General features: G+C 55.3%; 1 protein-coding gene across 5 annotated transcripts in view; it reads left to right on the top strand.

The window, feature by feature from the left end:
- LOC132380921 (V-type proton ATPase catalytic subunit A-like) overlaps positions 1-22,150 on the top strand; it is a 37,493-nt gene extending 15,343 nt beyond the window's left edge. Inside the window, exons 2-17 of one of the 5 annotated variants that reach the window (XM_059949869.1) lie at positions 181-316; positions 1,046-1,149; positions 2,344-2,472; positions 4,188-4,402; positions 4,629-4,766; positions 5,085-5,236; positions 6,025-6,187; positions 6,556-6,664; positions 7,640-7,762; positions 8,566-8,680; positions 11,744-11,807; positions 16,974-17,216; positions 17,898-18,101; positions 19,745-19,839; positions 21,022-21,193; positions 21,510-22,147. In XM_059949869.1, coding sequence (XP_059805852.1) covers positions 1,068-1,149; positions 2,344-2,472; positions 4,188-4,402; positions 4,629-4,766; positions 5,085-5,236; positions 6,025-6,187; positions 6,556-6,664; positions 7,640-7,762; positions 8,566-8,680; positions 11,744-11,807; positions 16,974-17,216; positions 17,898-18,101; positions 19,745-19,839; positions 21,022-21,193; positions 21,510-21,602 — 2,097 coding nt within the window. In that variant the 5' untranslated portion in view covers positions 181-316; positions 1,046-1,067 and the 3' untranslated portion in view covers positions 21,603-22,147. Of the gene's footprint in view, positions 1-180; positions 317-1,045; positions 1,150-2,343; positions 2,473-4,187; positions 4,403-4,628; positions 4,767-5,084; positions 5,237-6,024; positions 6,188-6,555; positions 6,665-7,639; positions 7,763-8,565; positions 8,681-11,743; positions 11,808-16,973; positions 17,217-17,897; positions 18,102-19,744; positions 19,840-21,021; positions 21,194-21,509 lie in introns of all 5 variants that reach the window. The other 4 variants (XM_059949868.1, XM_059949867.1, XM_059949870.1 and 1 more) reach the window with 4 other exon arrangements.
- Positions 22,151-23,550: the final 1,400 nt, after the last annotated feature.

Here is a 23,550-nt window from a genome sequence, read left to right as displayed (position 1 = left end):
TTAATCAGTCTGATGGCCTGGTGGAAGAAGCTGCCCTATATCTGTTGGTGCTGGCTTTTATGCTGCGGTACCATTTCCTGGATGGTAGCAGCTGGAACAGTTTGTTGCTGGGTTAACTCAAATCCCCAATTATCCTTCGGGCCCTTTTTACACACCTGTCTTTGTAAATGTCCTGAATAGTGGTCCGCAGCACTCTCTGCAGAGTCCTGTGATTGAGGGAAGTACAGTTGCCATGCCAGGCAGTGAGACAAAGACGAAGGGAGGATTTGTTGCGGCTCATTTGGAGATGGTGATGATAACTTCAGGCAGCTCACAGGTGAGGCAGTCTTTAAATCTTTCAGGATCGGTTCCAGACTCTCTCCCAACCCAATATCCTCCTCCAACACTACCCCCCCCCCCCGTGGCCTCCTCAGTCACCCCCCGCCCCCAGTTCCCACCTCAACCATCCCCTCTGTTCCCTCCTCAACACCCCCCTCAGTTCCCTCAACCAACCCCTATGGTTCCCACCTCAACTATCCCCCCTGGTTCCCTCAACCACCCCCCTCCCGGTTCCCTCCTCAACCCCCCCTTCCAGTTCCCTCAACCACCCCCCCTCGGTTCCCTCCTCAACCCCCCCAGTTCCCTCCTCAGCCACCCCCACGGTTCCCTCCTCAACCCCCCCACCCCCGGTTTTCCCTCCTCAGCCACCCCACCCCCGGCTCCCTCCTCAAACAACCCCCCCCCCCACCGGGTTCCCTCCTCAGACACTCCCCCAGAGCACTCCTAAGCCATCTCACCCCTCCGGTGTCCCCCTCGGACACCCTGGTTCCCTCTTCAGTACTGGAAGTATGAAGAGACATTATGGAGAAGTTTCCAGGCAGGCAGAGTGTGGAGGGGGAGGAAAGGGTGAGATGGACCGTGAGCCCGTGTAGAGGGTCAGTAACCAGGCACTGGAGGGACAGGGAGTGACAGCTCTATTTGTTTGACGTGCCTAACAGTTTTCATTATCCAACCCACTTGTCCCTGACTCCTACATCCTCCCAACCCATCTCCAACCCCTCATTAGCCGCAGGACATCAGCAGACACCATGGACTTTCAAACACTTTCGAAGATCAGGGACGAAGAGCGTGAGAGCAGTGTGGGATATGTGCATGGAGTCTCAGGGCCAGGTAACTGTGTGAAGCAGAGACACCGGTCATGTACAGATATCTCCTGAGAGAGAGGGACTGAGAGACACCGGTCAGTGTACAGATATCCCCTGGGAGAGAGGGACTAAGAGACACTGATCAGTGTACCGACATCCCCAAGAGAGAGAGGGACTGAGAGGCACTGGTCAGTGTACAGATATCCCCTGGGAGAGAGGGACTGAGAGACACTGGTCAGTGTACAGATATCCCCCAGAGAGAGAGGGACTGAGAGACACTGGTCAGTGTACAGATATCCCCCTGAGAGAGAGGGACTGAGAGACACCGGTCAATATACAGATATCCCCTGAGAGACAGGGACTGAGAGACACTGGTCAGTGTACAGATATCCCCTGGGAGAGAGGGACTGAGAGACACCGGTCAGTGTACAGATATCCCCCTGAGAGAGAGGGACTGAGAGACACCGGTCAGTGTACAGATATCCCTCCTGAGAGAGAGGGACTGAGAGACACCGGTCAGTGTACAGATATACCCCTGAGAGAGAGGGACTGAGAGACACTGGTCAGTGTACAGATATCCCCCTGAGAGAGAGGGACTGAGAGACACCAGTCAGTGTACAGAAATCCCCTGGGAGAGAGGGACTGAGAGACACCGGTCAGTGTACAGAAATCCCCTGGGAGAGAGGGACTGAGAGACACTGGTCAGTGTACAGATATCCCCTGAGAGAGAGGGACTGAGAGACACCGGTCAGTGTACAGATATCCCCTGGGAGAGTGGGACTGAGAGACACTGGCCAGTGTACAGATATCCCCTGAGAGAGAGAGGGACTGAGAGACACCAGTCAGTGTACAGATATCCCTCCTGAGAGACACCGGTCGGAGTACAGATATCCCCTGAGAGAGAGGGACTGAGACACACCAGTCAGTGTACAGATATCCCCTGAGAGAGAGGGACTGAGACACCAGTCAGTGTACAGAAATCCCCTGGGAGAGAGGGACTGAGAGACACCGATCAGTGTACAGAAATCTCCTGAGAGAGAGGGACTGAGAGACACCGGTCAGTGTACAGATATCCCCTGAGAGAGAGGGTGACTGAGAGACACCGGTCAGTGTACAGATATCACCTGAGAGAGAGGGACTGAGAGACACCAGTCAGTGTACAGATATCCTCCTGAGAGGTGCACTGTCAGTGAACTCTGTTTTTCTGTCTCGGTCGCAGTTGTTGTGGCTTCCAGCATGTCAGGTGCAGCGATGTATGAGTTGGTACGTGTCGGCCATGAAGAGCTGGTGGGGGAGATTATCCGTTTAGAGGGGGATTTAGCCACTGTTCAAGTCTACGAAGAAACCTGTATCCTTTTGCCATGCACTTTGGAGGGTTTTCTGCTCCACTTGGTGATGAGGCCCACCAGGGAGCCAGGATAGACTTTGCAGGCCACCTGGGATCTTTGAGCTTGGCTTAGCCCTGAGTAGGCTTCCCGTGGCATGGGTGCAGGGCGATGTTTCAGTAGGGCAGTGGGAGGGTGCTGCTGGGTGGGTGCGGGAGGGTTTGTCCACCTCAGGGACACCATTGGTTGGTTCCATTGTGCATAGATCCTGTAACTACTCTCGGATCTTCCCGTGACTGTCAATGTACTGTCTCTGGCCTTCCTTTACCAACTCCATTTCTCCTGCCCTCCTGCAACCACCTCAGTTCGGTACATCTTACTGGGATTTTTCAGCCCCTGGGTAACGCATATTTTGTTTTATTAGTGTCACATGTCATATTGAAAGGTCTGTTCAAACAGATCAGATCATTACACAGTGCATGAGGTAAAACAGTAACAATGCAGAATCAAGTGTCACAGCTGGAGAGAGTGCAGTGCAGGTAACAAGGTGCAAGATCATAATAAGGTAGATTCTGAGGCCAAGAGTCTATCTTATTGCACGAGAGAACCTTGAATTAATCAATTAATTTATTTATCTATCATCATTATGTGTTGTGTTGTATGACATGGGCATTCATGGTCTTTCCAGGACCATGACTGTTCTTGTCAAATTTTTTTACAGAAGTGGTCTGCCATTGCTTTCTTCTGGGCAGATGAGCCTAGCCATTATCAATTTTGTTCAGAGATTGTGTGCCTGGTGTCAGTGGTCGCATAACCAGGACTTGTGATATGCACCGGCTGCTCATACGACCTTCCACCACCTGCTCCTGTGGCTTCACGTGACCCTGACTGGGGGCTAAGCAGAGCTACACTTTGCCCAAGGGTGATGCGCAGGCTAGCGGAGGGAAGAAGCTCCTTACACCTCCCTTTGGTGGAGACCCATCTGCACACCGATACCCACCAATACAGCATGAAATAGGCCCTTCCAGCCCTTTAAGCTGTGATGCCCCAGAATCACCCACAACCCCAATTTAATCCTAACCTAATCATTTACAATAACCGATGTACCTGGTACATCTTTGGATTGCGGGAGGAAACTGGAGTACATGGGGAAAAGCAAAGCATTTCACAGGGAGGACGTACTCTACACAGAGGACGCCGGATTGATCTCCAAACTCTGACACCCTGAGCTGTAATAGCATCATGCTAACCTTTACCCTACTGTGAATAATCTGATAATGGTGGAGTGGAAACTGTCCTTGAGTCTGGTGGTACGTGATTCCAGGCTTTTGTATCTCCTACCCAATGGAGAGGGGAGAATAAGACCATGTGATTAGGCCATTTGGCCCATCGTGTCTGCTCCAACATTCCATCATGGCTGATCCATTTTCCCATTCAGCCCCAATCTCCTGCTCTCTCTCCATATTCCTTCATGCCCTTTCTAATCAAGAATTTATCAACCTCTGCCTTAAATACACCCAAAGACTTGGCAAAGAATTCCACAGATTTGGCACTGTCTGTCTAAAGAAATATCACTTTATCCAGGGATGTGCTTGTGATCTTGCTCAGCCAAAGGGTTGGGCTCCAGGCTTTGCGATGGGATTGTTGCGATTGCCAAGCTCTCTATAGGCCTGGGGAGAGGTGGGCATGAGGGTGAAGCCTGAACCTGCTTGCTGCCATGCTCCTGAGCGAGACCCAGCTGGTGTGTCTGTCGGAGACCCCGTCCTGAGGACAGGTAAGCCCCTCTCGGTGGAACTGGGCCCTGGCATCATGGGTGCCATCTTTGACGGCATCCAGCGGCCCCTGAGTGACATCAGCCTGGAAACAGGCAGCATCTACATCCCCAGGGGGATAAACGTCCGGGCCCTGAGCACAGAGAAGATGTGGGAGTTCACGCCTGCACACGGACTCCGGGTTAGTTGGGGGGGGGGAGTGAGTGAGGGTGGGAGTGTGGGCAGTAATGAGTAGGATGGTGATGGGACAGAGAGGGAGGGGGAGAGCTGTGGGGTAGGGTGGGTAAATGGAGTCAGGGTGACGATCTCGGTCTCGGTGGGTGGGGAGGTGTGGGGGATGAATGGACCAGCTAGGGTTGAGGGGTGGTTTTGAGGTGCTGACTCATTGAAGCCCCCACCCCCTGTAGGTGGGCAGTCATGTCACTGGGGGAGACATCTTTGGCACTGTTGTGGAGAACTCCCTGATCCAGCATCGCATCCTGGTGCCCCCACCGACCCGAGGCACCGTCAGCTTCATCGCCCCACCTGGAAACTACTCCGTCAAGGTGAGTGGGGCAGATGGGCAGGGGGAGGGGAGGGTGGAGAGGGAAGGGGAGAAGGGGATGGTGTTTAGTAGAGTGGGAGGTAGAAAGTTGGGAGGGGTATTAGTGAGGTGGTTGGAGAGGGGAGAGGTAGAGAGGGTAGTGGGAAAGGGGAGAGGGTGGGGTGGAGAGGTGGGAGGAGGGGAGGCAGAGGGGGAAGCGTGAGGGTGAATGGGTGAAGGGGGTGGTGGAAAGGGGAGGGGTGTGTGGCGGGTCATATGCTGGGTTGGTGTGTTTTGGGGGCCCAGAGGAAGGGCAATGACCCCTGCCCCGTCCCCTCAGGATGTGGTAATGGAGCTCGAGTTCGAGGGGCAGAAGGAGCCATTGACTTTGGTCCACCTGTGGCCCGTACGCCAGGTCCGGCCCACGGCTGAGAAACTGCCCAGTTCACAGCCCCTGCTGACTGGCCAGAGGGTGCTGGACGCTCTCTTCCCGTGAGTCTGTGCTCAATGGACACTACTCCGTCACAGCGGGTGGGGCAGATGGCAGGGGGAGGGTGGAAGAGGGGTGAAGGAGGAGTTGGAGAGGGAAGGAGAGAAGGGGGTGGTGTCTAAGGGAGTGGGAGGTGGTGTAGGTAGGAGATAGGGACCAGAGGAGAGACAGAGTCCTGGAGGAAAGGGTGAGGTGGGGAGACGGACATGGAGAGGGAGGGGAGAACAGGGCTCAGGGTGGGTGGGGTTGGAAGGGGACCCTGGAAGTCATATAGAACACATAGAAACAGGCTCTTAGACCCATCAGGATCCATGAAGGGAGGGGCGGGAAAACAGGGCTCTGGGAATAGGGTGGAGGGACCCAAGAAGGTAAGGGGGGAAACTGGGACCTGGGAAAGTGGGGGGAGGGTGGTAATAGGAATCTGGGAAGGGAGTGGAACAGGGTTCCAGGAAGGTGGGAGGAACTGGATTCTGGGAAGCTGGAGGCAGAACAGGGACCTGGGATGGGAGGGGGCTAGAATAGGGACCCAGGATGGGAGGTGGAGGGAGAACAGAGATGGGAGGAGGGGAGAACAGGGATCAGGAATGGGAGGGGATCAAACAGACACCCGGGAAGGGGGACTGGGAAAGCAGGGACCTGGGAAGTGAGAGTGGGGGAGAAAAGGGACCTGGAGGTATGGGGAAGACACAGGTCGGGTTGGTGGAGCAGGATTCTGGAGCGGAAGATGCCGTACAAATAGCCAGAGTCTCTAATGGTGACCTTTCTGCCCCCGTTCGGCTCCCACCTCCAGGTGTGTGCTTGGGGGCACTACAGCCATCCCCGGTGCCTTTGGCTGTGGGAAGACTGTCATCGCCCAGTCGCTCTCCAAGTTCTCCAACAGTGACATCATTGTCTACGTGGGCTGTGGGGAACGTGGCAACGAGATGGCCGAGGTGCTCCGTGACTTCCCCGAGGTATGACCTCTGTGACCGGAGAGGGGCAGGGCTGCTCTGGGACTCAGGGTGGGGGGAATCAGACTTGGACGGGGGTATCTTGGTCATGTCGGATCAGTGGGAAGTGCCAGGTGGCCAGAGCTGGTGTCTGTGGCATCGGGGGGCAGGGTGGGGGAGACGGTGGCTTGTGGGTGCGAGGTTCTACTCTTGGATGGTGTGTCTTTACAGACAGAGGCCAGTTGCAGGTCAGAAGTGATTTCGCACCATGGAGGCAGGGGGCGGTGGTTGTCTGGGGATTTGATGGTGAACATGAAGAGATGAATCTCTGGCATGGTCTCCCTGCTCACCCTCTCTTCTCTCCACCCACCACACCCCACACCTCCCTGAAGCTGACCATGGAGGTGGAGGGAAAGTTGGAGACCATCATGAAGAGGACCACACTCATTGCCAACACCTCCAACATGCCCGTGGCCGCCCGTGAGGCCTCCATCTACACCGGTAAGTGTCTCCCTCCCCGCCCCCCCCCCCGTCCCCTGACTCCCACCATCTGACAACCCACCACTTCTCTCCATCACCCCTTCCTACCACGAATCCTACCTTCACCTCACCTCCCACAGCTGGACCTTCACTCCTGATCACCAACCCCTCTACCCCCACTCCGACTGTATGACCACCTCACCCCTCCACCCCATCATCCCCACTGTCTGACCCTCATCTTCCACCCCATTATCCCCACTCCCTGACCCCCACCCTCCATCCCATCATCCCCACAATCCAACACACCCCTCCCATCATCCCCATCACCTCTCCTCCTGCTCCCTACCCTTCACTTCGCCCCCATTACTAACCAGCCCATCCCCCCAGCCTGACCTTCATGCTGTCAACATCCTCCCACCCCTCCCCCAGAGCTCGACATCCAAGTCCGGCTCCCATCACACCCCACCCTCTCAGACCCCTCCCCACAGTCCAAACTGTGGGTAAGTCATGACTTCTGGCCCCAGCCAGCTGCCTACCTACTCCCGCCCCTTCTCCCGGCTGCCTGACCCCAATAACCTTGACCCACAACCCTCCAACTTGGCCCCTCCTACCCTCCCCTGCAACATCCTTACTTCCTGTCCTCCCATACTCTCTCACACTGTCCCAACTAGCCTGATGCCAAATGCCTACTGATTCCCCCCCATTCCTTGCTCCCCACACCTCGACTACTCCCCTGTATCTATACCCACCTCATCTTTCTCACCCATCTTGAGCCTTACCCATCCCCTGCCCCACAATGCTTCTACGTGCTCTGCTGTAATTGTCCTGAATCCATCACTGTCCCCAATCCCAACCCTCTCCATACACAACACCCCCACTCACTTTACATCCTCCCCTACGTGTTCCCCCTCCCCACTCACTCCTCCCTCACCCCCTCCCACGCTATGCTCCCCCCAATGCCACTGCCCAATGCTCCCTTCACCCCTCCATCTCCAGGTATAACCATCTCAGAGTATTTCCGTGACATGGGTTACAACGTCAGTATGATGGCGGACTCCACCTCCCGCTGGGCTGAAGCTCTCCGTGAAATCTCTGGTCGCCTCGCGGAGATGCCTGCAGGTAAGAAACAGAAATTAGGAGGGGTCAGACCAAAACCCATCGGATCTTCCCAGGGAATGGATCAGACACACAGTGAATCTCCCTCTACACTGTCCCACCACACACTCCCAGGACACGGGTCAGACACAGAGTGAAACTCCCTCTACACTGTCCCATCACACACTCCCAGGACACGGGTCAGATACAGAGTGAAACTCCCTCTACACTCCCATCACACACACCCAGGGTCAGTACAGAATGAACCTCCATTTGTACTGTTTTTTTCTCCCCTCTCCCTCCCTCTCTGACACACTCTGGATAGACACAGAGGAAAGCTGCTCTACACACTCCCAGGACAGGGGAAGCTCCTTTTACACTGCACTCTCTCCCCTTCTCTCATAATCTCTCTCCCCCTCCTTCATGTCTGCCCCTCTCACACTCCCTCCTTCTCTCACACACTTTTTCCTTTCTCACTCTCACATTCTATCCTGCCCCTCACATATTCTCACTCTCTCATGCACTCTCCCTATCTCACACTGTTCCTCTCTCTCTCCCTCTCTCAGACTGCTCCTCTCCCCCTCTCCCTCTCCCTCTCTCACACTGTTCCTCTCCCCCTCCCCGTCTCTCTCTCTCTCTCTCTCTCTCTCTCTCTCTCTCTCTCTCACTCTCTCACTCTCTCACTCTCTCACTCTCTCACTCTCTCACTCTCTCACTCTCTCACTCTCTCACTCTCTCACTCTCTCACTCTCTCACTCTCTCACTCTCTCACTCTTCCCCTTCCCCCCTCCCTCTCACACTTACTCTCTGTCTCGCTCTCTCCACAGACAGTGGGTATCCGGCCTATCTGGGTGCCCGTCTTGCCTCTTTCTATGAGCGGGCAGGACGGGTGAGATGCCTGGGCAGTCCCGAGAGGGAGGGAAGTGTCAGCATTGTTGGAGCGTAAGTGTGGATTGGCGGGAGGTGGTGTGTGGGTGATAATGGGTTCGCGAAGGGGTACGGACGAAGGGAAACACAGTAGAGGTGGTGTGGTGGGAGCTGGTGTTGCTGCAGAGAAGATCAGGTAAGGGAGGAGAGAGGGGGTAATGGGGAGTGGGGAGGTCGTTGATTCTCTATTCTCCTCTCTCCCATTGGACAGGAGGTACAAGAGCCAGAAAGCACATCCCACCAGGCTCAAGGGCAGCTTCCTGTTATCACTGGGTCTCTGGTACAATAAGATGGACTACAACTAGAGGTTATGGGTTAAGGGTGAAGGTGAAAAGTTTAAGAGGAACGAGCTGTGAGAGTGTGGAACAAGCTGCCAGCAAAAGTGGTGCATGTGATGTCATTTTCATTGTTTAAGGGAAGTTTGGATAGGTACATGGTTGGTAGGGGTATGGAGGGCCATTGTCCTGGGACTAGGCAGTTTGACATGGATTAGATGGGCTGAATGGCCTGTTTCTGTGCAGCAGTTTTAAGACCATAAGACACTGTAGCAGAATTAGGCCAGTCGGCCCATCAGCTGCTTCATCAAGGCTCAACCCCAAACTCCTGCCTTCTCCCCGTAAGCTTTCACCCAATTTCCCTCGGGATCAATAAAGTATGTCTGTCTGTCACTCCCTGACTTACCAGACATATATCAATGTCTCCCTTAAATGCACCCAGGGACCTGGCTCCACAACTGCCTATGGGAACGAATTCCACAGATTCACCAACATCCAGCTAAAGAAATTCCTCCTCTTCTCTGTTAGAAACAGACATCCCTCTACTCTGAGGCTGTGCCTCCTCGCCCGAGACTCCCCCACTAAAGGAAACATCCTCTCCACATCTACTCTGTCTAGGCCTTTCAACATTCAATAAGCTTCATTGAGATTCCCCCCCCACCCCACCCCCATGCTTCTAAATGCCAGCAAGTACAGGCCCAGAGCCTTCCATCACTGCTCATATGATTACCCTTTCATTCCCAGAATCGTTCTCGTGAACCTTCTCTGAATTCTCTCCAATGTCAGCACATCCTTTCTTCAATAAGGGGCCCATAACTGCTCACAACACTACAAGTGAGGCCTCACCAGTGCTTTATAAAGCCTCAGCATCACATCCTTGCTCTTATCTTCTAGTTTTCTTGAAATGAATGCTAACATTGCGTTTGCATTCCTCATCACCGACTCAACCTGCAAATTAACCTTTAGGAAATCCTGCACAAGGACTCCCAAATCCTTTTGCATCTCGGATATTTGAATTTTCTCCCTGTTTAGATAATAGTCTATGCTACTGTTCCTTCTACCTAAGAGCATGACCATACATTTCTCTACACTGTATTCCATCTGTCACTTCTTTGCCCATTTCCTCATCTGTCTAAGTCCTTCTGTAGCCTCTCTACTTCCTCAAAACTACCTGTGCCTCCCTATCTTCATATCATCTGTAAACTTCGCAACAGAGTCGTCAATTCCATCATCCAAATCATTGACATATAACGTAAAAAGAATCGGCCCCAATACACACCCCTGTGGTATACAAGTAGTCACTGCCATCCAACCAGAAATGGCTCCTTTTATTCCCACCCTGCCTCCTGCCAGTCAGCCACTGCTTTATCTATGCTAGAATCTTTTCTCTCATACCACGGAATCATAGCTTGTTAAGCAGCCTCATGTGCAGCACCTTCTCAAAGGCCTTCCGAAAATCCAGTTACACAATGTTCTCCTTTGTCTATCCTGCTTGTTATTTCCATGGCCTATTTTTTTGTGTGCCTCCAAATACCCTAAGATCTCATCCTTAATAATCGACTCCAACATCCTCCCAACTACTGAGGTCAGACTAACTAGCCCATAATTTCCTTTCTACTGCCTCTCTCCCTTCTTGAAGAGTGGAATGACATTTGTAATTTTCCAGTCTTCCGGAACCATTCCAGAATCTAGTGATTCTTGAAAGATCATTACCAATGCCTCCACATCTCTTCAGCCATGTCTTTCAGATCTTTGGGGTGTGCACTATCTGGTCCAGGTGACTTATCTACCTTCAGTTCTTTTAAGTTTCCCAAGAACCTTTTCTCTAGTTATGCTTCACACACTTCAGACTCCTGGCACCTGGAACTTCCACCAAATTCCTAGTGTCTTCCACAGTGAAGACTGATGCAAAATAGTTATTCAATTTGTCTGCCATTTCGTTGACCCCCATTATTATCTCTCCTAGTTTTCCAACAGTCCAACATCTCTACCTTCTTAATGAATTTTTAGTTGCCTTCTGTTGGCTTTTAAAAGCTTCTCAATCCTCTAACTTCCCACTAATTATCGCTCTATGCCCACTCTTTGGTTTTTATGTTGGCTTTTACTTCTGTTGGCAATGAGCCATATGCCATGTAACAAGCTTTACCTTGTGTCATCTTTCCTTTTGAGTACGTCTTCCTCTTTAGGATGTATATATCCTGTGACTTCTGAATTGCTTCCAGAAATTTTGACACTCTTGACCTCTCAATTTACCTCATTATGATCTTGATCTTTATTGCTTAACTGCACTACACTCTCTCTGTTACACTTTATTCTGCACAAAGATGAGGAAATCTGTAGACGCTGGATATCCAAGCAATACAGACAAAATGCTCAGCGGACAAGCAGCATCTATGGAAAAGGGTAAACAGCCAACGTTTCAGGCCATCAGGACAGTGAAAGAAAGATGAGGAGTTAGAGCTCTAACCAGTACTCTGCAGTCTGAGTTCCTCCAGCACTTTGTGTGTGTTACTTTCTTCTGCATTGTTGTTGTTTGGCCTTGTTCTACCTCAGTGCTCTGTGTAATGATGTGATCTGCATGAAGGGATGACAGGAAGTAGGGTGGGAGGGTTTTAAGGGAAATAGAGGGGGCAAGGTGCACAGGAGGTGGATGGAGTGTGCATTGAGTAGAGAGGAGAAACAAAAAGTGGGTGAGGAGCAGTAAAGGTGTGGGAAGAGGAAAGGAGAGGGTAAGGCTGAGAGAGAGCCAAGGGGAACTATCCCTCTGACCCTTTATTTACCCTCCCCATTCCTCCCTCCACAGAGTGTCACCCCCAGGAGGGGACTTCTCAGACCCAGTCACCGCTGCCACCCTCGGCATTGTCCAGGTGAGCAATTCTTCACTCTTCCCTATCTCTAAAAATCCCTCTGTCCGCTGAACCTCTCTCCTCCCTGTCTCTGTAACCCCCTCTGGCCTCTACACCTCTCCCTGTCTCTGTAACCCCCTCTGGCCTCTACACCTCTCCCTGTCTCTGTAACCCCTCCGGCCTCTACACCCCTCCCTGTCTCTGTAACCCCTCCGGCCTCTACACCCCTCCCTGTCTCTGTAACCCCTCCCTGTCTCTGTAACCCCCTCTGGCCTCTGCACCTCTCCCTGTCTCTGTAACCCCTCCGGCCTCTACACCCCTCCCTGTCTCTGTAACCCCTCCCTGTCTCTGTAACCCCTCCCTGTCTCTGTAACCCCTCCGGCCTCTACACCCCTCCCTGTCTCTGTAACCCCTCCGGCCTCTACACCCCTCCCTGTCTCTGTAACCCCTCCCTGTCTCTGTAACCCCCTCTGGCCTCTGCACCTCTCCCTGTCTCTGTAACCCCTCCGGCCTCTACACCCCTCCCTGTCTCTGTAACCCCTCCGGCCTCTACACCCCTCCCTGTCTCTGTAACCCCTCCCTGTCTCTGTAACCCCTCCGGCCTCTACACCTCTCCCTGTCTCTGTAACCCCTCCGGCCTCTACACCCCTCCCTGTCTCTGTAAACCCTCCGGCCTCTACACCCCTCCCTGTCTCTGTAACCCCTCCCTGTCTCTGTAACCCCTCCCTGTCTCTGTAACCCCTCCCTGTCTCTGTAACCCCTCCGGCCTCTACACCCCTCCCTGTCTCTGTAACCCCTCCGGCCTCTACACCTCTCCCTGTCTCTGTAACCCCTCCGGCCTCTACACCCCTCCCTGTCTCTGTAAACCCTCCGGCCTCTACACCCCTCCCTGTCTCTGTAACCCCTCCCTGTCTCTGTAACCCCTCCGGCCTCTACACCCCTCCCTGTCTCTGTAACCCCTCCAGCCTCTACACCCCTCCCTGTCTCTGTAACCCCCTCTGGCCTGTACACCCCTCCCTGTCTCTGTAACCCCTCCGGCCTCTACACCCCTCCCTGTCTCTGTAACCCCTCCCTGTCTCTGTAACCCCTCCGGCCTCTACACCCCTCCCTGTCTCTGTAACCCCTCCCTGTCTCTGTAACCCCTCCCTGTCTCTGTAACCCCTCCGGCCTCTACACCCCTCCCTGTCTCTGTAGCCCCCTCTGGCCACTACACCCCTCCCTCGCTCTGTAACCCCCTCCGGCCTCTACACCCCTCCCTGTCTCTGTAACCCCCTCTGGTCACTACACCTCTCCCTGTCTCTGTAACCCCCTCTGGTCACTACACCCCTCCCTGTCTCTGTAACCCCTCCCTGTCTCTGTAACCCCTCCGGCCTCTACACCCCTCCCTGTCTCTGTAGCCCCCTCTGGCCACTACACCCCTCCCTCGCTCTGTAACCCCCTCCGGCCTCTACACCCCTCCCTGTCTCTGTAACCCCCTCCGGCCTCTACACCCCTCCCTGTCTCTGTAACCCCCTCCGGCCTCTACACCCCTCCCTGTCTCTGTAACCCCCTCTGGCCTCTACACCACTCCCTGTCTCAGTAAGCCCCTCTGATCCCTATACCCCTCCCTGTCTCTGTAATGTTCTCCCTCCCCTATACTCCTCCCCCACACCACCCCCATCTCTGTACCCCTCTCACGTACACCACCCTATCTCTGTACCCCCCTCACCTACACCACCCCCATCTCTGTACCCCTCCCTCACGTACACCACCCCATCTCTGTACCCCTCCCTCCCCCACACCACCCCATCTCTGTATCCCTCCCTCACTCACACCACCCCCACCTCTGTACCCCCCTCACCTACACCACCCCCATCTCTGTAACTCCTCATCTACACCACCCCTATCTCTGTACCCCTCCCTCCCTCACACCACCCCCATCTCTGTACCCCCCTCACCTACACCACCCCCATCTCTGTAACTCCTCACCTACACCACCCCTATCTCTGTACCCCTCCCTCCCTCACACCACCCCCATCTCTGTACCCCCCTCACCTACACCACCCCCATCTCTGTACCCCCCTCACCTACACCACCCCCATCTCTGTAACTCCTCACCTACACCACCCCTATCTCTGTATCCCTCCCTCCCTCACACCACCCCCATCTCTGTACCCCCCTCACCTACACCACCCCCATCTCTGTACCCCCCTCACCTACACCACCCTATCTCTGTACCCCTCCCTCCCTCACACCACCCCCATCTCTGTACCCCTCCCTCCCTCACACCACCCCCATCTCTGTACCCCCCTCACCTACACCAGCCCCATCTCTGTACCCTCCCTCCCTCACACCACCCCCATCTCTGTACCCCCCTCACCTACACCAGCCCCATCTCTGTACCCCCCTCACCTACACCACCCTATCTCTGTACCCCTCCCTCCCTCACACCACCCCCATCTCTGTACCCCTCCCTCCCTCACACCACCCCCATCTCTGTACCCCCCTCACCTACACCACCCCCATCTCTGTACCCCCCTCACCTACACCACCCTATCTCTGTACCCCTCCCTCCCTCACACCACCCCCATCTCTGTACCCCTCCCTCCCTCACACCACCCCCATCTCTGTACCCCCCTCACCTACACCACCCCCATCTCTGTACCCCCCTCACCTACACCACCCTATCTCTGTACCCCTCCCTCCCTCACACCACCCCCAACTCTGTACCCCCCTCACCTACACCAGCCCCATCTCTGTACCCCCCTCACCTACACCACCCCCATCTCTGTAACTCCTCACCTACACCACCCCCATCTCTGTACCCCCCTCACCTACACCACCCCCATCTCTGTAACTCCTCACCTACACCACCCCTATCTCTGTACCCCTCCCTCACCTACACCACCCCCATCTCTGTACCCCCCTCACCTACACCACCCCCATCTCTGTACCCCCCTCACCTACACCACCCCCATCTCTGTACCCCCCTCACCTACACCACCCCCATCTCTGTAACTCCTCACCTACACCACCCCTATCTCTGTACCCCTCCCTCACCTACACCACCCCCATCTCTGTACCCCCCTCACCTACACCACCCCCATCTCTGTACCCCCCTCACCTACACCACCCCCATCTCTGTACCCCCCTCACCTACACCACCCCCATCTCTGTACCCACCTCACCTACACCACCCCCATCTCTGTACCCCCCTCACCTACACCAGCCCCATCTCTGTACCCCCCTCACCTACACCAGCCCCATCTCTGTACCCCCCTCACTTACACCACCCCTATCTCTGTACCCCTCCCTCCCTCACACCACCCCCATCTCTGTACCCCTCCCTCCCTCACACCACCCCCATCTCTGTACCCCCCTCACCTACACCAGCCCCATCTCTGTACCCCTCCCTCCCTCACACCACCCCCATCTCTGTACCCCCCTCACCTACACCAGCCCCATCTCTGTACCCCTCCCTCCCTCACACCCCCCCATCTCTGTAACTCCTCACCTACACCACCCCTATCTCTGTACCCCTCCCTCCCTCACACCACCCCCATCTCTGTACCCCTCCCTCCCTCACACCACCCCCATCTCTGTACCCCCCTCACCTACACCAGCCCCATCTCTGTACCCCTCCCTCCCTCACACCATCCCCATCTCTGTACCCCCCTCACCTACACCAGCCCCATCTCTGTACCCCCCCCATCTCTGTAACTCCTCACCTACACCACCCCTATCTCTGTACCCCTCCCTCCCTCACACCACCCCCATCTCTGTACCCCCCTCACCTACACCACCCCCATCTCTGTAACTCCTCACCTACACCACCCCTATCTCTGTACCCCTCCCTCCCTCACACCACCCCCATCTCTGTACCCCTCCCTCACCTACACCACCCCCATCTCTGTACCCCCCCTCACCTACACCACCCCCATCTCTGTACCCCCCTCACCTACACCACCCCCATCTCTGTACCCCTCCCTCCCCCACACCACCCCATCTCTGTACCCCTCCCTCCCTCACACCACCCCATCTCTGTATCCCTCCCTCCCCCACACCACCCCCATCTCTGTAACCCCTCACCTACACCACCCCCATCTCTGTACCCTTCCCTCCCTCACACCACCCCCATCTCTGTAACCCCTCACCTACACCACCCCCATCTCTGTACCCTTCCCTCCCTCACACCACCCCCATCTCTGTACCCCCCTCACCTACACCACCCCATCTCTGTACCCCCCTCACCTACACCCCCCCATCTCTGTAACTCCTCACCTACACCACCCCATCTCTGTACCCCCCTCACCTACACCAGCCCCATCTCTGTACCCCTCCCTCCCTCACACCACCCCCATCTCTGTACCCCCCCTCACCTACACCACCCCATCTCTGTACCCCCCTCACCTACACCAGCCCCATCTCTGTACCCCTCCCTCCCTCACACCACCCCCATCTCTGTACCCCCCTCCCTCACACCACCCCCATCTCTGTACCCCCCTCACCTACACCACCCCATCTCTGTACCCCCCTCACCTACAGCCCCACATCTCTGTACCCCTCCCTCACACCACCCCCATCTCTGTACCCCCCTCACCTACACCCCCCCATCTCTGTACCCCTCCCTCACACCACCCCCACCTCTGTACCCCCCTCACCTACACCCCCCCCATCTCTGTACCCCTCCCTCCCCCACACCACCCCCATCTCTGTACCCCCCTCACCTACACCACCCCCATCTCTGTACCCCCCTCACGTACACCACCCCATCTCTGTACCCCCCTCACCTACACCAGCCCCATCTCTGTACCCCTCCCTCCCTCACACCACCCCCATCTCTGTACCCCTCCCTCCCTCACACCACCCCCATCTCTGTACCCCCCTCACCTACACCACCCCCATCTCTGTACCCCCCTCACCTACACCACCCCCATCTCTGTACCCCCCTCCCTCACCTACACCAGCCCCATCTCTGTACCCCCCTCACCTACACCACCCCCATCTCTGTAACCCCCTCCCTCCCCCACACCACCCCCATCTCTGTACCCCTCCTGTGCCCCCCTCACTCTGTGATACCCTCACTACTCTGACTCTCTCTTTTGTTCTCCTGCTCCCTCGCTTTCCCTGACCCTGAGCTCCATGTTGCTGTGATTTCCCGGCCAGACAGAGACTGGTGCCTCACAAAGCCTGCATTGTTGTCTACAGCCCTGCCTCCATTCTGTGCTGAGATCGGATATTCAACCCTCGGGCCTCGAAACTCCGATGGGTGGTGAAACTCAAAACGGCTGCTTACTCAATCCAGCTGTCCTGTCTGGTCCTGTCCCACCTCATCCCGACCCGTCTTGTCCCATTCCATTCCGACTCGGCCAGTACCATCCCATCAGCACTATCAGGATACTGGGCAGGTCCCTCACTGAGGGAGGCCCTGTGAGGGAATGCCTCGCTATGGTAGGGAGGTGGGGTATCTTTACACTGAGAAAGAGGTGGTGAGGGATCACCGCACTGTGGGTGTGATGGAAGGTGGGGTTGGGGAGGGAGCTTCATTCTGTGGGATGGGAGTAGGTGCTCTGCCTTGTGGTGGGGCGGTGAGGGATCTGTGGATGGGCAGTGAGGGAGCTCATTGCTGTGGGAGAGTTGGGAGCTGACGGGAGTTTCATTATGTGGGAAGGGGCAATCAGAGCCCCGTTGAGTTTGCCTGTACACTACCCACTGTGCGGGGGGCAGGGGTGAGGGAGCTCCCCATGAAGGAGTGATGATGGCCTCTGCACTGTAGAAGGGTCAGTGATGAAGCTCCACTGACAGAGGATTAGCGAGGTACCCTCCCGTTGTGGGAGATGATGAGGGAGCTCCCCAAAGTGGGAGTGGTAGTAAGGGATCTCCCCACTGTGGGAGGGGCATTGTGGGAGGAGTGGTGAGGTAGCTCTTGCTGTGGGAATGTTGGTAAGGGAACTCCACACTGTGCTGGGAGAAATGAAGGATCTCCCCACTCAGAGAGGAGATGTGAGGGAGCTTCCTGTTGTGAGATGAGGTTGCTGCCCTTTTCAGGAGTGGCATCGGGAGCTCCCCACTGCGAGTGCCCGTGCCAGCATGTGTAGGGCTCACACTCCTGGCCCTCTGCACTGCCCACAGGTGTTCTGGGGACTGGACAAGAAGCTGGCCCAGCGGAAACACTTTCCCTCCGTCAACTGGCTGGTGAGCTACAGCAAGTACAGCCGGCTGCTAGACGATTACTATGACAAACACTTCCCCGAGTTTGTCGCTCTCCGGAACCGCGCCAAGGAGATCCTGCAGGAGGAGGAGGACCTGGCGGAAATTGTGCAGCTGGTTGGCAAGGTGAGTCAGCACAGGACAGGTGGGGTGGGGGGGGGGAGAGGCATGTGAGGGGGTTAGGGAGACAGATAGTTCAGACAGCTCCCTTCAGCCATCATGTCCATGCTGACTGTCTACCCTTACCTCCATGGTCAGAATGATGTGTGTCAGCAGTACAGAGCACCTCTGTCAGGTCCTCTGCTCCAAGGAGAACAGACCCGGTTTCTCCTCGTAATTGAAACTCAGTCCCAGACCACGTACCGGGGAACTCCTCTATACCCTGTCTAGTGCAATCGCCCTGGAGCGTGGTGACCAGAACTCACCAAAATACTCTCAGTCTGCCTTAACTAGTGCTTGATAAGGTTGTAACGTGATGCCGCAAGTCCTTTGCTCTGTCAGGCGAACATCCCACTTCACCGCCTGATCAACCTGTGCTACCTCCTTCTAGGATCCTCAGACTCGTGCACCAAGGTACCTCTGTTTCCCAACACTCCCAGGACCGACCCATTCACAGTCTCTACCCACCCCTTCATGCTCTCGACTACCTTTCACTGTCCACAGACTCTGGCTGTGTGTGTCACCCCCATCCTCACCTGTATCCATCCTTCAGCTCCCAGCACCCAACTCATCCCCTCTTCATCCTGCCTCTCTTGCCTTTCCACTTTCAGTCCTGATGCAGGGTCCAAACCCAAAACATTGACCGTCGCTCTGCCCCCACAGATGTTGCTTAATTCCTCCCAGTCGGTTTGTTTCTCCGGGTCCCAGGTTTGCAATGTCCACGTCTTCCCTTAATTCTCCCAGAATTCTTTATCTCCCATGTCAAGATTAAATTCCATCCATCATTGCCCTGGCCAACTTATCACTGTGTAATATAAAACTATCCTCACCTTCACTGTCATCTACAGATTCTTCGATCCACAGCATTGATAGTGTGTCTGTTGTGTGTGTGTGTGTGTGTGTGATGTGTTTGGTTTGTCTGTCTCTGTGTGTCTCACTGTGTGTGTGTGTGTGTGATGTGTTTGGTTTGTCTGTCTCTGTGTGTCTCACTGTGTGTGTGTGTGTGTGTGTGATGTGTTTGGTTTGTCTGTCTCTGTGTGTCTCACTGTGTGTGTGTGATGTGTTTGGTTTGTCTGTCTCTGTGTGTCTCACTGTGTGTGTGTGTGTGTGTGTGTGTGATGTGTTTGGTTTGTCTGTCTCTGTGTGTCTCACTGTGTGTGTGTGTGTGTGTGTGTGATGTGTTTGGTTTGTCTGTCTCTGTGTGTCTCACTGTGTGTGTGTGTGTGTGTGTGTGTGTGTGTGATGTGTTTGTCAGTGCCTGTGTGTCTCACTCTGTCATCTGCTCCATTTACAGTGATCAGGATTTGTGTCTGTTGACTCACTTTCGTTCTGAATACTATTTGCTGACTGTTATTGTTTGCATGAATTTATCTGCACATTGAGTGACGGTTTTTCTATGGGTTTCTTTGTTTTGTCACTGTAAGGAGAGGAATCTCAAGCTTGTATACAATGTACACTCAGATAAGAAATGTACTTTGAACTTTCACTGTAAGTCTCAGTCTGTGCTTGGTGTGTCTCTTTCTCACTGTGTGTGTGCACATGTGTGAGGGAATGTTCCTTCAGAAGTGTATTTTGTGTGCACTCACTGACCCACTGTCCCACTACCCTAGGCATCCTTGGCTGAACTGGACAAGATAACTCTGGAGGTGGCCAAGTTGCTCAAGGATGACTTTCTGCAGCAGAATGGACACACCTCGTATGACAGGTGGGGGGGGGGGGGTGATCGAACTGTGTCACGGATCAATAGAACAGACACGCCTCGTATGACAGGTGGGGGATGGGGGTGATCGAACTGTGTCACGGATCAATAGAACAGACACGCCTCGTATGACAGGTGGGGGGGGTGATTGAACTGTGTCACGGATCAATAGAACAGACACGCCTCGTATGACAGGTTGGGGGGGTGACTGAACTGTGTCACGGATCAATAGAACAGACACGCCTCGTATGACAGGTGGGGGGGTGATTGAACTGTGTCACGGATCAATAGAACAGACACGCCTCGTATGACAGGTGGGGGGGTGATTGAACTGTGTCACGGATCAATAGAACAGACACGCCTCGTATGACAGGTGGGGGGGTGATTAAACTGTGTCACGGATCAATAGAACAGACACGCCTCGTATGACAGGTGGGGGGGGTGATTGAACTGTGTCACGGATCAATAGAACAGACACGCCTCATATGACAGGTGGGGGGGGTGATCGAACTGTGTCACGGATCAATAGAAGAGACACGCCTCGTATGACAGGTGGGGGGGGTGATCGAACTGTGTCACAGATCAATAGAACAGACACGCCTCGTATGACAGGTGGGGGGGTGATCGAACTGTGTCACGGATCAATAGAACAGACACGCCTCGTATGACAGGTGGGGGGGTGATCGAACTGTGTCACGGATCAATAGAACAGACACGCCTCATATGACAGGTGGGGGATGGGGGGGCAGGGGAGGGGGCTGATCAGACAGTGACAATGATGCACATCACAGTTAATCTGTAGCTCTTTTAAGAAACTCTTCGATACATACACGGGTTTAGAAAAATAGAGGGCTATGTGGTAGGGAAATTCTAGGCAGTTTCTAGAGTAGGTTACATGTTTGGCACATGTGCTATAGATTCTCTCACACATATGTTCTCTCACACATCAGCCCCTCCGTCAGCCTGTCACACAGGGATAGAGACCATTTAGCCCCTCTCCCTCAGTCTTGTTATATAGGGATAGAGACCATTCAGCCCCTCTCCCTCAGTCTTGTTATATAGGGATAGAGACCATTCAGCCCCTCTCGCTCAGTCTGTTATATAGAGATAGAGACCATTTAGCCCCTCTCCCGCAGTCTATCACACAGGGATAGGAGACCATTCAGCCCCTCTCCCTCTGCCCTGCAGGTACTGCCCTTTCTACAAGACGGTGGGGATCCTGAAGAATATCATCGCCTTCTACGACCTGGCACGTCACTCGGTGGAGACCACGGCCCACTCCGACAACCGCCTCACCTGGTCCCTCATCCGGGACAACATGGGTGATGTCCTGTACAAATTGAGTGCCATGAAGTTTAAGGTCAGACCCCAGTGAGAGGAGAGGGGAAAGGAGGGGTTGGGGGAGGTGAAAGAGGGGTTTCAGGGAAAAGAGGAGATAGGTGAGGGAGGAAGAGAGGGGGTGATGGGTGGCAAGAAAGGAGGAGAGGGGCAGAGGTGGGGAGAGAGGGATGGGAAAAGGGATGGAGGGGGCAGGGGGTGGGAAGGAAGGGGAGGGAGTGGAAAATGAGGCATTATTGGAGAGAGGGTGAATGAAGTAGGGAGTTGGTGTGGTTGGTTCAGGAGAGGGGTTGTGAGAGAAATGATTGCTGTGGTCTCACTCTCTGCTCATACCTCAGGACCCAGTCAAGGACGGGGAGGTGAAGATCAAGTCAGACTACACCCTCCTCCTGGAAGAAATGCAAAACGCCTTTCACAACCTGGAAGACTAACAGCAGTACAGGGTAGTGGCTCTGCTGGGATCGGGGCCCCCACCTCGCAAACCTCCTGCTGGGATCGGGGCCCCCACCTCGCAAACCTCCTGCTGGGATCGGGGCCCCCACCTCGCAAACCTCCTGCTGGGATCGGGGCCCCCACCTCGCAAACCTCCTGCTGGGATCGGCCCCCACCTCACAAACCTCCTGCTGGGATCGGGGCCCCCACCTCGCAAACCTCCTGCTGGGATCGGGGCCCCCACCTCGCAAACCTCCTGCTGGGATCGGGGCCCCCACCTCGCAAACCTCCTGCTGGGATCGGGGCCCCCACCTCGCAAACCTCCTGCTGGGATCGGGGCCCCCACCTCGCAAACCCCCTGCTGGGATCAGTCTCGTCAACTTGCAAACCTGCTGGGATCGGGGCCCCCACCTCGCAAACCTCCTGCTGGGATCGGGGCCCCCACCTCGCAAACCCCCTGCTGGGATCAGTCCCGTCACCTCACAAACCTCCTGCTGGGATTGGGGCCCCCACCTCGCAAACCTCCTGCTGGGATCGGGGCCCCCACCTCGCAAACCTCCTGCTGGGATCGGGGCCCCCACCTCGCAAACCTCCTGCTGGGCTCGGGGCCCCCACCTCGCAGACCTCCTGCTGGGATCGGGGCCCCCACCTCGCAGACCTCCTGCTGGGATCGGGGCCCCCACCTCGCAGACCTCCTGCTGGGATCGGGGCCCCCACCTCGCAGACCTCCTGCTGGGATCGGGGCCCCCACCTCGCAGACCTCCTGCTGGGATCGGGGCCCCCACCTCGCAGACCTCCTGCTGGGATCGGGGCCCCCACCTCGCAGACCTCCTGCTGGGATCGGGGCCCCCACCTCGCAGACCTCCTGCTGGGATCGGGGCCCCCACCTCGCAGACCTCCTGCTGGGATCGGGGCCCCCACCTCGCAGACCTCCTGCTGGGATCGGGGCCCCCACCTCGCAGACCTCCTGCTGGGATCGGGGCCCCCACCTCGCAGACCTCCTGCTGGGATCGGGGCCCCCACCTCGCAGACCTCCTGCTGGGATCGGGGCCCCCACCTCGCAGACCTCCTGCTGGGATCGGGGCCCCCACCTCGCAGACCTCCTGCTGGGATCGGGGCCCCCACCTCGCAGACCTCCTGCTGGGATCGGGGCCCCCACCTCGCAGACCTCCTGCTGGGATCAGTCCCGTCACCTCGCAAACCTCCTGCTGGGATCAGTCCCGTCACTTTGCAAACCTCCTGCTGGGATCAGTCCCGTCACTTTGCAAACCTCCTGCTGGGATCAGGGCCGACAACTTGCGAACCTGCTGGATAAATAAAAGCAATGTTTCCTAACTCAATGAACACTGATTAATGTCTTTCAAAATTTGACCATGGGGAAGTGTAGGGATGAGAGGGTTAATTCCCTCTGGGAGGGGGGTGTTGGAGTTAATCTTTGGATATTGCTGGGGGGGGGGTGGCCTATCAGGATACAGCAGCAGCAACAAGGCCAATGGCACCGTGGCCGGCAATGAGGATCTGCAGGGAAGGGTCAAGCCAGGCAGAGCCACAGTGATAGGAGATTCAATTATTGGAGGGGTATCTGCGGCCCGGGGATGGGGTGTTGCCTCTCAGGATGTCTCAGGGCAGCTTCACAAGGAAAGGTGAGATGCCAGAACATTGGCACCAGTGATGAACACACGGGGAGGGAAGAGGTCCTGTGGGATGTGCGTGTGGTGAGTGCATGCAGAGTGTCCATGCGGAGTTAGAATTGAGGCCGAATTAGAATCATTGGCTTATGTTCTGACATTTGGTGTTTTGTGGGAGCAGTACATTGCATACATAATAATAAAAACTGTAATTACAATAGTGAATATATATATTAAATATATACCGTAAATTAAATAAGTAGTACAGAAAGAGGAAAAAATAGTGAAAAAGTGCTCATGGGTTCTTTTTCCATTCAGA

The sequence above is a fragment of the Hypanus sabinus genome, chromosome 25 (genome assembly GCF_030144855.1).
Source record: "Hypanus sabinus isolate sHypSab1 chromosome 25, sHypSab1.hap1, whole genome shotgun sequence".
NCBI lineage: Eukaryota > Metazoa > Chordata > Chondrichthyes > Myliobatiformes > Dasyatidae > Hypanus > Hypanus sabinus.
This window is presented reverse-complemented; position numbering and strand designations above follow the sequence as displayed.